Raw genomic sequence first — 18,020 nt, 5'->3', positions numbered from 1 at the left:
GAAAATAGGGCATTTACAAACTTTAACCTCATTCTATAAGCTTACGTTTGCTATTTACCGTGATAAATTATATATTATGAAGGTATGTAAATATTAGTCTGTAATAGATGTGGGTATTAATAATGTAAGATCTTGCATTGTATTTAACTTAAAGTACCTATCAAGTTAAACTACTCCGTAACGTCCTTAAGTAACGTCAGAAGCACAAAAGGAGTTTTCAATGTTTTTTCTACAAATGTGAATTCTGCCCTTCAAGAAGAACCTTCTACGGACTTCAACAAATAGTACAGGATACATCGCCCATTTTTGCAAGTGACTACTATCAAGCTGATTTTCCGTTTGTAGCTTTATTTTGATGAGACACCGAATAATTTCGTGTACGAAACTCTCGATTGTGGTAGCTAACAGAGATAACAAGGATAAAATTTTTTGATTTGATGGTTCTCAAATATTTATTACACAATTTGTAGGACAATATGTCTGTTGAATTATATAAACATTAACTAAGTGAAAACAAAAAAATCAGCTTGTTAGTAATCGTTAGTAATAAATATTTGAGAACCATCAAATCAAAAATTTTTATCCTTGTTATCTCTGTTAGCTACCACAATCGAGACTTTCGTACACGAAATTATTGGGCGTCTCATCAAAATAAAGCTACAAACGGAAAATTAGCTTGATAGTAGTCACTTGCAAAAATGGGCGATGTATCCTGAACTAAAATATTTGACAGAAAAAATTCCGATTTGTTCCTTTGGTTTTAACAATTAGGCGATTTAGGTTTTAGTAGATAAATATTTTTTACGGTTTGCTTCGGCTTTGTTCATACGTATTTTGTGTCACAAATATTTTAAAGAATTAAAAGTCTATTAAAAAGATTTCAAATTGCATTAAAATCTCAAATAGTTATATTTTCTATATATACAAATAAATGTTGTGTGGTTTTATGAAACCACGGTAAAAATTATCGTATTTGTACGATAATTATCGTACGTATCGTGCGTCACGCGACATGCGCTACACAGACCAACAAGTTTGAGACGATGTAATAAAAGTTTCACTTTAAAAAAAATTATGATATAGTTTCGTTTAAGGTTTACCAAGTATGGTCAAAATGAAACCATTTTGTGTTTACATCCATACTAATATTAAAAATGCGAAAGTAGGTAACTCTGTCTGTCTGTTACTCAATCACGCCTAAACTACTGAACCAATTTTCATGAAATTTGGTATGGAGATATTTTGATACCCGAGAAAGGACATAGGCTACTTTTTATTTTATCCCGGAAAAAGGACGCAATCCCGGAAATCCCACGGGAACGGGAACTATGCGGGTTTTTCTTTCAAAACGCGGGTGAAGCCGCGGGCGGAAAGCTAGTTTTCTAATAAATGAGCACATTTTAATATTACCACGTGGGCGTGGCGTGGTTAGATTGAATTAAAACAAAGCATAGCATTATAAGCAAAAACAAGACAGGGATAAACATTTTGGTAACACTCTATCATATTCTAAAATTTATGCTTATTATTATATCAGGAACGGCTCGCCTCACAAAATTTTAAGACAACTCGTAAATCCATACAAAAGGGCTATATTTTTATCTGCTTTTTAGCAGGGTCTAAATCCTATAGAAATGGAGGCATAACAATTTTAATGGATGAATGGAAATGGGGGAAGGCGTTTTTTAGTACACTCTGAAAACATTGGACGTAGGTTATTTTTAAATTTTATGATATAGGTACATATTATTTTTAAAGGTGTAATGTTTCATTCAGAGTACAGCTTACATATTTCTAGGAACTTAATATTATGTTTCATTTTATTAATTATTAATATTGCAAAATATTTTTACAGTAAGTAATACTTTTACTAAAAAATACTATAAATAGCCAATATTTCTTATTAAAAACGTATCTAGCCGCAAAAATATCTTTGTTTAAAAATTCGCGGAAAATTACGATAATAGAAGTAAAACAGAGAATTATATTTCGTGGGTGTTAAAACCTGAGCGTACTTCCTTTCATCAGTTTAGTAAATAAACACGTGTAATGGATACCCTTAGACAATAGCGAATTCTGTGTGTTTGTCAAATAAACACCTCTACCGTGGGAACTCTACCCATTGGTGTAGGGAATGTAACTGGATAAATCTGACTAAGGCTGCGTTTTCACCAAAGATGTGCGAGGATGCGTAGTGATGTGTTTTTAAAGAACCAATCCTCTATTTACTTCGCATTGGTCAGCACAGCTCTGGTGGAAGCGTTACTATTGGTTCTTTACAAAGTCATTCATTCCAGAATCCTCGCACATTTGTGGTGGAAAAGCACCCTAATCGTTAAACTTTCCTTTTCTTCAGTAGACGACTTATCGACAGACTGTAGGTACATTTTATACACTATGGTCAATGTATGAGGAATTTTCCCATTACCTTGAGGAACCTTTTTACAGATCATTAAGGGTAAGTAGGTGATCAACTTTTTATGAACTGCCCTACCATAAATTTTTGTTATTTTGGAGCTGGCCATTTGAGCGTAGTGAACATATTACGCCTAAAATGTTTCTATCAAATAATATTAACTATTTTTGTTACTTTTTTACTACGAATAAAAAATTGCACATATTATTGCATTGATAATTAATTTGCTCCTTCAGACCATGTTCGTGTACGGACTTTTATTTGTAATAACAAATTTGACTGTCAGTATCTTGTGAGTAAATTATTTTATGTACGTAGTACATATCTGTCAATTGTGGTGCCACGAACTGCATACCGGCGAAAGCTGCGCACTTATCATCTATTCGCTACTGAGGCATGTCGTTCGAATGCTGGCTTGCGCTCCCCTTTACGTCATGTTGTTGACAATTTTAATAAAAAAAATTCTGACATTGAAATTTTTTCGAATTCAAAATTTAAGTTTCGAAGAAGTTTAGTTGATCTGCTCTTAAACATGCAATAACCTAGGTATCTTATTTTGCGTCCCTCTACCTTTATCTCTAATTTTTGATTTATTTTATTTTTATTGCCATGGCTAAGTGCACATTTATATTTATTTTTTCTTATTCGCATTTGTTGCACGTATAAAAATGTATATGTATATCCAAACTGTGGATAATATTGTTGGTTAGAAAAATAAAATAAAAAATTACTTATATGCTTCTTCCAGGCAAATGTGATATTATTTTTGTGAGAAGAAGATTATTTGTTATTTCATTCCATTTTTGGAGAGTAAAATATTTTGTAGCTCTCTGTGTTAAAAACATTATCTTCTCAAACATATTCATATTAGGCTTAAATGAACGTATCGTTAAATGTATAATTAAGCGCATATTTGTGCAATATACATAGGTCCTAGATTTATGCGTAGTTTATTACACACCTAAGATAATATACAATGTAGTTTGAGTACGAGCATAAATTGGTTTTAGTGCGAGCTTTACCTACATTAGTTACTGTTGGCTACATAGCCTGCCATCGCTCAAGGCACTGCGAACATTAGCTCCTGATTTCACTACATAATATTATTATTATATGTAAGATATTATAGTTATCCTATAAACCAAGATTAAAAATGATAAAATTGTTTTTTTCATAATGCCTTAAATTAGAAATTGGCTTGATCTCAGTTCGAGTTCCAAGCCAATTTCAAAATGGTTTAAAATGTTATCCAAGCCAATACCAACAACTATTTAGTAGTTTTTGATTATTCGTACTCTAAGTTTAGGACTAGGCGACATTGATTTGGAAATATCTCCTTATACATATTATAATTATATCTAACTAGCGGTCCGCCCCGGCTTCGCCCGTGTTTCTTCACGTTTTCTCTACATAAGAACCATCCTCGAACTTCAAGGAATATTATAAAAAAAGGATTAACGAAATCGGTTAAGCCGTTCTCAAGTTATGCGCTTACCAACACATTTTGGGATTCATTTTTATATTATATAGAAGATAATACCTAACGCTACTTAGCTATAAGTCCGGCTGCTCATAATTTTTAAATGTATTGTTTTCCAATACATTTTTAATTTACACCAATACAATACATTTTTTACCGCAATAAAGAATTTCCATATAATTCCATTCAAAAATTACACTGAAAAATCTTAATAATTTTTCATTCCTGTTATATGCCTCTTCTCGAAATTGTTTTATTTATTGTTATAAACGGTATTTTAAGCTTTGTTAATGAATGAAGTTTGGTGTTTGTTTTAAATTTAATACTTAAGAGTTCCAAGTAATTCCGAGTGATTGTTTAACCTTTTGAAATTGTTTACACAAACATCAAAAGCTGTTCTGACGGTCATTCAAGTCGAATTTTAATTTTTAATTACCAAGTATTTAGTATCTAATATAAACGATTTTAAAATTAAGAATGCTATGTGCTTGTATGTACTTGGGTAAATTGCTTTTTGTATACTATCGATTGTATGTTTTCGTCTTATCGAAAGATTTAGAAGTCAGGAAATTATTAGACATGTTTACTTAATTGCAAGTTCTTTTAGTGAAATTGATAATTGATCACATATGTTTGGCCTACGTAAAAAATAACTGTTATAATTCTGAGATCCGTAAACTTGTAAGTTATAACTAAGATGGAAATGCTTTTTGTCATAAAAAACTTTTTTATACGTTATATTACTTTTTATTTATTCTCATTCATATCTTACATTGGTTAAGTTAAATAATTAATAAGACAGTAAAACACATGTCACATCAAATTAGAAACTAAATTTTCAGTACAAACAAATTAATTTGATCCAATTAAAAGAAGCGGAAATGCAAAACCCGATTTAGTTCAGCGACACACAACTCCTAAATTGAAACAATTACTAAATTGCACGCAAATTGTTTTCGTAAAACAATCACAACAAGCGTAGACAGATTCAATTTCACAATATTTACAATACAGCCGAAATAAAATAGCTGTCAGGAGCACTCGCATTTCGCATGATAAAGAGCGTATTGAAATTACAACAGGTAAAATGTATTCAGGATATAGAACACTAATGAACAGGGTAAATAATTTGGAAGTTGCAAGAATGGGCTATTATTTGCGACGAACGAGCGAGGTGACACCGTTTTCATCGGACGTAATGAAGAGTCGGTGGTAACTCGCGAATGCCTTGTTCAATTTACAAATTCTTGGGGTAAATTAATAGGGCGCTACATTGTTTGCTTTGTATTTGTGGTAATCATTGTACAGTTTTGTGAAGCCAAAAATGAGGTCGTAATTTATGTAAGTATGTCATCTTGTTATATTGTTATTATATTTTATAAACGAATTGTCAGTAGTAGAGCATAGATATAATAATATAATATCATCTTGTACACATTGTTTTTACTTCCATTGATGATTTGCAGCACATTCTTAAAAAAAATTGACTGTTAATAAGTTGAGTAAATCTCTACATTAACTTCTCTGTTTCATTATTTCATTATGATAAATAATTAGGTATAACTTAATACTTGGATATTGTAGTAAGAATAGACAATCGTTGACCCGAAATTATCCAACAGCGACATTAAATCACAACACGGACTAAAATATTGTTAATTGTCCAATTTCGATAATAATCATTATTATTCACATGTAATGCATTTTCGAATGAATATATACAAAATTAAGCGTACCTTTAAATATCTCACATATATTTCCAAAAGAGTAAATAACCACAGACGATTAGTGAAATTGGAATATTATGCAGTCCTGTCTGCCGACCTCAGAGTTAATTCGCCGCATTCACCGAGAATTAATGTAAATTAAAGTTATTAAACTTTCAAGGTGCAATTATTGAGTTGGCTCGTAACTGATTTTCAGTTCACCGCTTAAATTCGTTGAAAGTCCTGACTCATTCTCTTCTATAACACAGTGGCTTACATAAATTGCAAGGTTTGGATCTCGTTAATCTTGAAGTTAAAGAATCTCTTTATAAATAAAGAAGTCGATTAAAAATGAATTACCGAAATGTTTGTATCTCCGCGTATAACTTCCATACGACTGGAACAAACTGGATAAATCTTTTTTTATAATATGAAACAAGAAAAGTATTTATTTCTTAATACTTAAAAAAAAGTCTACCCGAATGAAGCCGGGGTGAACGTCTAGTTTAATAAAAAAATCTGCGTTGAGCTTTCAAAATTGGCAGGCAAACTGGGCAGGTAATAAATAAAAGCCAGAGGATTTGAGGAATGAGATTTTTTCTAAGAAACTTGTAGTTAATTAGAGTAAGTTATTATTATTATTATTTATCTTAGAGGGTTGGAAATACCTAGATTGCGAATCAATTCGACGAATAGAAATGATCTCAAAAATAAACATAGGATTAAAATACACGTTAATTTCGGAAGTTCCAATTAAGGTAAAAACGTTAAACAATAACAAATTAATTTCTGAGTGAATAATTTGAAAGAAAATTTCTAGGAAATTTATTTTTACTTTAATTTCATGAAGAATATGTTGAAGCAACATAATTTGTAATTTGTTTACCCCATTTCATGTGTTGTTTTTTGTTTCTTTGGTATTTTTGAACAAGGCGTCTACTGAATGAAGTTTTATGAGTTTCATCAAACTATACACTTTTTCATAATTTAACCAATCGGAAAATGCAACCTTTCATATAAAAAAATGAATTTCGAAATTGATTTATAAACGCAGACAAAATTGCGCGAACAAATTAATCGTTTCTCCGTCATGAGCTACAAAGCGGTAATTTCATGCTTCTATATTACACACTATGAATATATTGTTGATGATTTAAATGCATAAGACCTAGATAATCATTGAATCATACTCAATCTTATTCATACGTACCATAGAGTAAAACTGAAAAAGAGTAATAGCACTCATGCAGTTCCTTCGTCGAGTTTTATATTGTGCAATCTACAAGTGCTATGTGGATTGTGGATGGTATGTAATTCTATGACAAAAGCCGCTCGAGTCGTTATTCACTCGGATTGCATTTCACCTCTAAACAATTGTTCAAACCAGACTAAGGTTTTTAAATTCGCAACTCGCATTCCCTGCATCCCAGGTATTACAAACTACAGAACTTTGCGAGCGTGGTTCACTGTGCCCGTGCCTAGTTAAAATTTTTAAATTAGACGTTCGTCCGTGTTAATGCCGACTGTATCAACTCCCTGGTTGTTAGTTTGTGTGGATTTTGCGGTGTATTTTCGGTGGCTAAAAATATATTTTAATCAAAAAGAAATTTGACGTGGAACTCTGGCGCGTTAATTAATTGAACATTTTTAGTCCATGACATGATTTCACATCAATACTAGTTGATCGTTTTAGTTTCCTTATATTTTCTGTTGCAATAACGACTAGACATGAGAATTATTTTTTCATAACATTAATAATGCAAAGCTTCAACTATCTCGAGAACGTCCTCGAAAATATCGTGAAAACGTCAAAATAACGAAGAAGAAAGTTAGCTACGTTTCACAATACCGTTGTCAAGGTCTGCGGTATTCCGATGTAAAGTTTTGATAAACTTTAACGCTAAGTACTCGGTAACATGCTGGCTTATGCCCAAGCTCTTTGTAATCCTTGCAACGCGAATGTCCAAAAACATACTTGAAACTTGGGAGCTTCAAAACAAATAAAGTTTTTCCTTCGTCCTCTCATTTTTCATGTTTTCTCGCACGGTTGTCACGGTTTTTGAGAGAATGGGAAACTTCGATTCTTGGAAAGAAAAATAGTGCTTGTTTTCACATCTTACGCGGATTAATGATAAACTATCACACGTGTATGTCACACGATTTACTTCGTAATCTTTAAATGAATTCTCATTTAGATGCAATGTACACTGTTTAATCCATATCTACTAATATTATAAATGCGAAAGTAACTCTGTCTGTCTGTCTGTTACTCAATCACGCCTAAACTACTGAAACAATTTTCATGAAATTTGGAATGGAGATATTTTGATACCCGAGAAAGGACATAGGCTACTTTTTATCCCGGGAAAATGACGCAATCTCGGAAATCCCACGGGAACGGGAACTATGCGGGTTTTTCTTTGACTGCGCGGGCCAAGCCGCGGGCGGAAAGCTAGTAGGAACATATAATATAATTAATTTGAATTATTCAAATATTGTCATTTTTTTCACAGTATTTAGATACTAAATAGAGGTGGCGAAGTTGGTAAAATATGATACACATGTAATTAAACCTTCCCCTCCAATAAATATGATTCTCTTTAGACAGAACTAATTGATCTACTAATTGAACTTAAGTTCCGAGCAAGAATCAATCTCCCTTATATCCAACGTATTATTTTATAAAAACACGGTTCTTGTTTCAAAGGATTATCGCGCCGTGTCTTTGGGATTACCAAAGTTATTTTTAGATTCTAAGAAATAAGAAAAATATGTTTATCGTTTGTTAGAGTGTTTTATTTTATTTCGAGTCTAACAATGATAATCTTAACTTGTTCTAGTATAGGTAGGGGAAAATCTAAATGTTGATCTTGTCACACATCTGTATTATCTTAACACAAAATAAGACATTCTATGATAATAACCCTTTCGTATCACAAACATACCGACTAAGACGGTCTGGAGCGATAAGAAACTCGTTTCCATACATACGCACGAGAGCTAGCTTTTTATCTTATTACCCTCTTGGTTTCCTATTGTCCTCGCGCATTAGCGTTCACTAAGATAACGTTTCTATATGGACGCGTGAGGTCAGTAAAGCGGCAGTTAGCCAAAATGGAGTACTGTTAGATCGCGACAATGAGCGCGATTTATCAGCGAGCGGCACGACAACGCGTGATCCGATGGTAATAGGCTCATCAACATAATAGTACGGCCTGGTGATAAATACGGCTTCTTTTATGTTTTCAGACTCCGCGTTACGGGAAATGCGTGCTTTAAAAGTACTAATGCGGGTGGGTGTATCTAAATTTAATCTAATACTCGGGTTGGAAAATATGAATTTATCTTCAATCAGCTCAGCTAGTTATGCTTTTCTAGGAAGCAATGAAGCAAAATAAAATATTTTAAATTTCGATGGGTCAAATTATCAAAAAAATTTAAGAACTTATTAAATTGAAGAAGAATTAATTGAGTTACTGCTGAAAAATAGGTAGGTTATATGCATTCTTATCATCGATCACAATATATTCCATGTCATATGTGGCATAATACGTATGAGTATAAATTTCTTATTTCACAACCCCTCTACAGTTATTAATTCAAAACGATGACGTAACCTTCAATCAAGCAACATATACTTTCATCATAGCTTAAAGCAGACGAAATAATACACCCTGTTATAGAGGGTGAACGCAATGACATAATCAAATTGTGCCTGCACATCTGCGTGTTCCAAAGGGGCTTGTCCATGTGGAATACGCATCAATACCCCCGGTAATAGTCTCGATACTGAGGGGAAACCTGCTGATTTATTACACATTAAACCGATTGTGACCTTATTTGCACTGTCTAGTTTTTGTTTTGAAGTTCCCTACGCGATCGCGATATGAAACGACGGAGATATGATTGAAAAGGTCGAAGGTGTTCTGATGTTTACCGACGAAACAACTCTTTTATAACGGAATGTATATTTTTGATGTGTAGGAAATAGACTCGATTCAATGTTTGTTTGTGTTGTAGCTACCTACTCAGTTTAATAAATGTGAAAGTAAGATAAACTTTTTTACGTAAAATATTTCATATGGAAATTCGGGACAGCAGCGGTATTTTTGTTATTTATATCCTAGAAATTGGCATAACATGAATTACAGTATAATTTATATTAACATTCAATATACCTTAATGAATCTCGACAAAATTTCAACCGATAAAGTATCAGCCTGATTGCAATGAGATTACCTTGTTAAAATAGTTAAATTGTCTCGTTGCCTCCCTGATTTTAATACAGATAAAATTAAAGGCGCGTTGAAATGAAAATTTTACAATATTTATGTAAATTTGTTACAAATTACAAATTTCAGGCCCATTGTATTGTAAAATGTATAAAATTGAATTATGCGAAACATAAATATTATAATAACAAAAAAAGCTGGTATTTGAAGATCGCTCCCGCTGGAATTTCGGGTCGAGAAAGGTGTAGCTGGGACGCAACACCCAAGCCAATCTAAAAAAAATATAACGAAATTGTATCCAAATGAAGTCAAGGGAAATGGACAGTCATTTATAATTAAAAGGAATGGGGTAGGGCAAGCCTCTTAAAAAGTAACTTCCCCGCTGCCAACTTAATCCTCAAAGGGAGTGACTGAGGGTGAAAAAATGGTTCAGAAACAGCTATTTAGGACTACAATACGATCTGAAAACACAATAGTTTGTTCCAACAATGAGGATAAGAGCATTCATCTTAGTAGTGAGCAATATATTCCATATAAACTATTGATACTAACCCCTTTCCGAACATAATAGATATACATACAGAATCCCGTCTAAATATAGGCGATGAAATTCTTGAATCTTTAAAGGATCGCTACAAAAACGAATATACGCAACGTACCTATTAAAATAAATTAATAAGAACATCCTATAGCGCTGTAAAATTGTATGAATGTATAAAATTGTATGAGTCTCTCATATTATAGTTCCAAGATAGGACTACCAAGAAGAAACATATTTCCAGAAATACATTTTCTCCTCAATTATTATTCAAGGTTAGCACGAATACGTTACTATTTTTCTGATATCCCTCTATACGTGATCACTGACACCTGTACTGAAATTATCTTCATAATTGCGCACGTGAATTATGCCACGCACATCCTCTACACACTGCCGAATCAATATGTATTATAATTTATGCATAATGAGAACAGCATCGATCAACATTTACACAAAACAAACTTCATCCCGTGCACTATTATACTCAGGGGTTGTTTCCGTGCCCAAGAGAGACGTGAAATGTGCAAACAATTAGAAAGAGCTCTTTTTTGTGTGCCTCGTGGGGTTCCACAATGGCACTTTATGGTAACGACAGCTCTCCTCTATTCAAAACTGCGATACCTATTATAGCGCGTGCACTAGACATCTGTTACTTTCACACTGCTAATAAACCATAAATCATATCAAAAAACACAGTTCACGATTGTAGATTAATGTTAAACATAAACAATTATAGATAGTGAATATTTTAATTCTAATTGAAATCCTAATATAAAAAATATTTTTTAAATAATTTAGACGCGTATTAAAACTTCTTCGTTATTGTCCAAAAAATGAAATATCATCAAATGATATCCATATTATTTAATCATGTATGTAGATCGAAGATACGCTAGTATTGTATGTATTGGAAAAAATACCACTTTTTGCCTTAAATGCAGACTAAGCAGTACCAATCGAAAAACTGTGGATCTACACACTGCGTGAACCAATTCGATCTCATGCATTTAAATTCAGAATTAGTGAGAAGCTTTTTCCCGCAGACTCTTTAAGGTAAACAAATGCTTCCTTTAAATTTCTAAGTAATGCCAGGCTTTATTGAAAACGTGATAGATTTTATTAGAGTTCGTTAAAACGGCGATCGAGACGTCTGCTCTAATAGAGTCTTCAAAGGTATTCTCAAAAGTGGCGAGACTGAATTTAATTTAGTCACAAAAAAGCAATCTAATATAATATCGGAACGTAATAAGAAATATACGTAATATTTTATTGGAGGCATTTTTCCAGAAAATAATTTTATTGGGTGGCTTTGTTGGCTATATTTTGACAAAAGAGAGTAATTTTACTATGAGTAAATTTAACAGATTGGAAGCCTGTTGAATTGAATTATGTCCAAAAATAGAAGTGATTGTAAGACTGCAATAATTGAATTTGTTGGAATATTTCACATCGCGTTAGATATAATATTCACTATTATATTTTATATCTAGAAATGGTAGTTATTGATTAATATACAAACGACTTCCACTTTACTAAATCCCATCATTTATAATGTTTTCATAACGTTTCAGCGGTGAATGATGGCACTACTGAATATTCAGGAGTATTTTTTTATTGACATATTATTATGAAAGGCAATACATACCTACATCTACATAATATCATAAGATGTTTCCCGAGTCTAGTTTCTACTTTGCAATGTCATAAGAATAATATATAATGCTCACCTGAGTAACAAATGTTGATTATGTTATTTCTTTGTTTCTTATATATTATAGAAGAATTTTAAATGCTACTCTAAATTACATACAAAATTTATTTAACACTCAAATTCAATACACACGTTAATAAAACTAAATTCGAATCGGATAGATGAATCACATCATACGGATACTCCGCATATTTACAAATACTTGTACGTACTGCTATTACAACGTGATTGGGTTGCAAACAGACCACGTCAATATTTGGCTTCCTAAATTACATAGCAGCCTTTAAGTATGGATGCGACTGGGAAGCGACGCATGCATTTGCTGAAGCATCATATAATATCACTTGAATTTTGCTTTGGACAGCGTGGTTGATTAAAAACTTGTGTAACAACTTGTTGACTATGTTATTAGGACGGTAAATCAGGCGGTTACCATTTTAACTAAATAATTAAATTTTTATTGGTAGTTACTGAAACATTAGTAATTATGCATTAAATAATACAACATTTATTAAATACGCCTTTTTGTTCATTATTTCGAAGTATTCCAATAAATATAAATAACGGCAAAAGGGCGATTTTTCTCACTTCTAAGGTATTGTCTAAATACAAAAGTTAATGTTATTTGGTCTTTGTTAGTGTTGCCCTTTGAAGTCTCTTGAGCCCTACGTATTTCCGGCCCACCTTCTCTCTTTACGACCTTTTCCTTAATACGATAGCGTCAAACTTTATTTGAACACAAATTCGTATTTTGTGATTGGATACAAAATCAAAGTAAAGGGTAAATAACATAAGCTTAGCTTATTGAACTACTAAAAAGTAGTCGAATGTTAATCTTTAATTTAATATACCTATACAAAAACCGAAGAAATCAATCAAAAATCACTACAATATACTCTGCAATAAAATATACGAGCCGGTCGAACATTAATCTCGAGTAAAGCCCACATTTTTTCATTGTAATTGCAATTTTTCCGTCTGACAGGGGTCGCCACTAGCAATCAGCATACCTTCCCGCAACAAAGGGTGTAGTAGGTACAATATAAATAATCTATACGAAGACAAGATTCGTTTGCTCGCTGTTGGAAAAATGTATCAACGACATAAAGGATGAGGCCGCGGTTCGTTACATTTTGTCACCCTCTGGGGAACACCTCAGCAAGCTCCTACAACATGAATCTTTTACACCCACGTCACAATTCTGATTTGTAACCACTAGTCAACAAAGTTTATAGCTCGTGCTTATACACATTTCGCGATAAACTCACCTTTATTGTTTTCCGGAATCCGGGTGCTTTTTGTAAAGGTACAAGTTACGCTGCCGCTTCATAAAACTGGCACGTTTTTGGAATTGCTAGTGTTAAGAACAACTAATGTTTTGCTTGTGTATTTACCTCAACACAGAATAAAGGTACGTTTCATTCTTAATTTTTATTTAGTTAAGTGTTTGAAATAATTTTTATTTAGACTCTACATGTATTTATTACACATACAATGTACAGATCAATATGTACTAGATATATGAAAATGATAGCTGATTAAGAACATGTGCGATGTGGTCTGAAAGCTATTTATGATAACGGTTTGCTATTATTGGACAAACATTATGTAACGTCATTGAAATGTCTAGACTAGATAGTTATCATCACTTCAATTTAATTTTATCAAATAAAGGAATTATATAAGGCTATACGTTAACATTTCTAACTAATGATAAACGTTATTTTATTAATACTGATCAACACTTCAATTTAAATTAAACTAATAAAGGAGTGGTCAATATACTTCAAATATTAAATATTCACACGCATTCATCTACATCTTATCTTGATAAAACACTTTTATTTCAAAAGGAATTAAGTTAATGCAAAGACGCATTTCTTTCATTAACTATTCAAAGATCAAAATAAGCAGCGGTATTGAAAAGAAAAACAAAAGACAGTGATCTCAGGTCTGCAGTGGTTTACATTTCTCTGCATTATGCAGATTACAAGTCGCAAGAAACGCAAACATATCGTTGCTTTCTTTGAAATGTAGAGTCACAATATTTTCAACTCGTGAATATGTCATAAAAAATTCAAAGTTCAAGAATTGAAGATAGTATTATTATTTTTCCATTAAAGTGCTCTATATTTTTCGCGGGTTGATTGTTATTTTCATTTGGAAATGCATATTGCTTATTTGTTGTAGTTTATTTCAGTAGATAACTTTTCTTGTGTTAGAAAATATTTTCTCGTAAAATTGTACCTATTTTTGTATCACACCTAATTTTGCAACATTATTTATTCACACTTAGCTAGTATCTCTTTAATGTAAAAATAGTATGAATGAATGAATGAATGAATGGATGGATGAATGAATGAAAATGAATGAATGAATGAATGAATACTTTATTTGCACCAGTAACAAAATAATAACAAAAAACACAAACAAAACAAAATGTAAAAATAGTAATGATATAGTGGTATCAAAATCAGCATTCGAGTAAAGGATTGTTTTGATTAGTATTGTATCTGGTCAATTATAAACAAAATAATTTATTCTTCATCACAGTTACACAATAGAATTTTCTTGAATTACCTGAAATATATATTGAGAATCAAGTTTGATTTTACCTTTAGTGCTTTCGACGAGACAATCGATTCTCCAGAGAAGAAGTGCCACGTAGAAATTCCGCAGCATTTTGTCGAGAGAGTGAAACTTTGTTTTACGGAACCGCCTCATCTCTTACTAAGTTTCTGGCAATTTTGCCTTTTACGTTTTTGTATTTTAATGCTACCAACATTACAGAATACCTATCTATAGACTGAGAATATTAACTATTTATTAATTCCTTAAAATTAAATATAATTATTTATCAACAAATACTAGTATAATGATAATCTATTGTAACTTATTATTTTTATGTATAGAGAGGAGGCAATCATTGTTTATTTTAACGGAGACTTCTAAACGTGGACCGTATCTGAAACAATAAAAAAAACAAGTATTAGTATTTTCAATAACAATTTATATAAGAATAAAGTATAAGTAACGATGTACCTAGATTGTAGATTGATGTATGATTGTTTTAAATTGGATATGTATTTGCTTTTTATTTATTAACAGCTACGAACAATAACTTAAAAGGTATCTATTTATTTTTAACTCCAAGAAAAATATTAAAAAATGGTTATTTCCAGCACAAAGTAAAGGATGCATAAATGAATAAAATGATATTAAATTCATATCTGAGCATCTGTTTGAGAAAGTATTTAAAATTAAAACTTATAACATCTGTTTCCAGAGCTATAACGCTACTAATGGAATTAAAATAAAGAAAATTTAATAAAGCACATACAATATACATTAGATCAAATTATAATTAAGTATACAAATACTTACTATGCTAATCACTTATGCGTAGATAAAATAACATAAATTTAAAATATTCGCGACATAATCTTATTTAATACAAAAAGCTTTTGATAGCTCCTCCAACAAATTTGATTTCAACCCTGCTTTTATAAAAGAAAACAAGAGATTATTTTCATTCTTAGTTTATCAAAAGTATTGAATCTTGATAGTTCTTAGTTTTATTTCCTTGACGTAATATCATAACAGGAAAAATATCTATTTCACCGAAATAAAAATATTACAATATATTTCGAAACTGTATAAGGATGTCTATACGCATTGAACGGCCCAAGAGACACGAGGTTAAAAGGATTCCGTATTCAGATTTTAGAAGGCTCATTGTAACCGTAAAAACATTTTCTTACACCGGCGAACGCGTTACACAATTTTCAGCTTCTGACGTCGCTTCCTGCAGAATTCCATTACCGGAATAGCCTCAAGTGAAGCTCTTTTATTTTATACCCTATTTGTTTTTACATGTTAAAATAGATCGCGCCGTTTAGTTTACTGGATTTAGTTTAAATGAACTTAATTAGAGTAATAAACTTGTTAGCGGACCCTTGAAATTAAGCGGGTCGGGTAAATCGCAATAAAATAGTTGGTTGCGAAAGTTTAATATTAAAGGTAAATGTTTAAAAAGTTTTAAATGTCCAGTCCAGAGCATGTTAAAATAATTGAATATTCTATTTTATAGCTTAACTCTATGTAAGTTTAATTGTTTGGGGATGTTTTTGTTTTATTTTAAACTAGCCACTACTACCCCGGGCTTTGCATGGGTGCAATATGATAATAAGTTTTATAGATCTACTCATACAATATAGGCAGATTCCGGAAAGCGACTTTGGTTTATGACTTATCTTGATAGGATTATGAGAAGAGAATCGATTTTTATACATTTAAATATGAATATTTTTTTTATAAATATGCAATTTATATTTCCTCGTGAAATTTTTAATTTAAATAAATGGTAACGGGGTAATAAATGAAATAATCAAATAATTTCATACATTCACACCGAGCATAATAGTAAGATTATGGTCAACACAATATTGTCAGAAATATATCCCCAAACGGACTGTAACCAAGAACTTGAGTATTTATTGGGTATGTGCAATTATTAAAATAAACGCGTCAAATAAACTTTTTATGATTCCATACCTAGAAATTAGAATATATTCGAAAAGTCGTATTTACTTAGCAGAATAATCTTATCTGTACAATATATTTAGAATGTAGGACCGTAGGTAGGTAATCTATATCCTTTGTAAGAGCAGTACTTAGTTATTCGTTGCTTGTTATTAAGTTCTAGGTGCTGAGATAACAAATTTTATGTCCTCGTTATCTATACATATAATAAATCTGTAGAAGGGTCAATTCTGTACATTGAAAATATTAAAAAAATAATAGCAGGGCTGTACATTGAAAAAAATATTAAATAAATATGTTACTGGATCGATACCAAACCCAAATATGTGATTAAAAAAATTTTTGTCTGTCTGTCTGTCTGTCTGTCTGTCTGTCTGTCTGTCTGTCTGTATGTGAAGACATCACGTGAAAACTACCGGTTCGATTTCGATGAAACTTGGTATAATTATACCTTATTATCCTGGGCGTAAAATAGGATACTTTTTATCCTGGAAAAATACGTAGAAAAAAAAATAATCTTAAGTTTTCAGTTTTATCCATAGACGTTGTTCCGTAGAACCGCGAACACACGTTGCGTATTATTATAGGCCTAGCCGTATTTGGGTCCAATAGATATTTATAAGATATCATTTTCAGAGTTACTCAAAATGGAGAAAATATAAACCATCCACGCGAAGACCGACATCCGCGCGGACGGAGTCGCGGGCGGAAGCTAGTATTAAATAAATATCTACTACGCTAAAAAGGCTATTTCGGCTGTTTCATTATACGAGTAATTGGAAATTATTAAGATGATACCACATTTTATAGCTGAAATTTTCTTGGAGGTAATAATTCGTTGCTTGTTATTAAGTGAAGTGTATTGGTGTTAATGTTATTGGATTATATTTCTAAGAAATGTGTTGATTAAGATTTATTATTGGAATGCTTTGTTACATTTACAGGTAGAGAAGAAATGATTTTCAGAATTGGTCAGGTTATTAGTTTTTCTCTTCCTTTTTTGTATTAAACACTTTGATGATATTACTTTGTATTTTTCGAAAGTTATCAAAGAATGCACTTCTATGTATAAAAAAATATCTGAAGAAAGTTTAGTAGCGTATTTAAACCACAGACAAACTTAAACCGTAATTAGAAGCTTAAATAATTAACCATTGAACATTCGGATGTAGTAACTAGGTAAACATTGCCATTGTTAGTATCGACATTGAGGCATCATTCGTATTTTAGCGATTTTTTTTTTCATCTTTTCTCGATGATCCAATATATTATTATGTATTATTGCTATAATCTGTGCTATAATGCAGATCAGTCGAACGTAAAGGTACTCGTATTTAGGTGAAAGTCATAAGAATGTTCACTACCGTATCTACTTTTGAAAGTTTTGCTGCT

General features: G+C 31.7%; 1 protein-coding gene across 1 annotated transcript in view; it reads right to left on the bottom strand.

The window, feature by feature from the left end:
* Positions 1-18,020, bottom strand: part of LOC123698494 (protein amalgam-like) — a 70,368-nt gene that overhangs the window by 36,500 nt on the left and 15,848 nt on the right. The window contains exon 2 of the mRNA XM_045645140.1: positions 14,702-15,051. Within this exon, the coding sequence (XP_045501096.1) occupies positions 14,702-14,810 (109 nt within the window). The 5' untranslated portion in view covers positions 14,811-15,051. The remainder of the gene's footprint in view (positions 1-14,701; positions 15,052-18,020) is intronic.

This window comes from Colias croceus, chromosome 16, assembly GCF_905220415.1.
Source record: "Colias croceus chromosome 16, ilColCroc2.1".
Lineage (NCBI taxonomy): Eukaryota > Metazoa > Arthropoda > Insecta > Lepidoptera > Pieridae > Colias > Colias croceus.
Note: the sequence above shows the minus strand (reverse complement) of the source record. Positions and strands in the feature narration are given on the sequence as shown.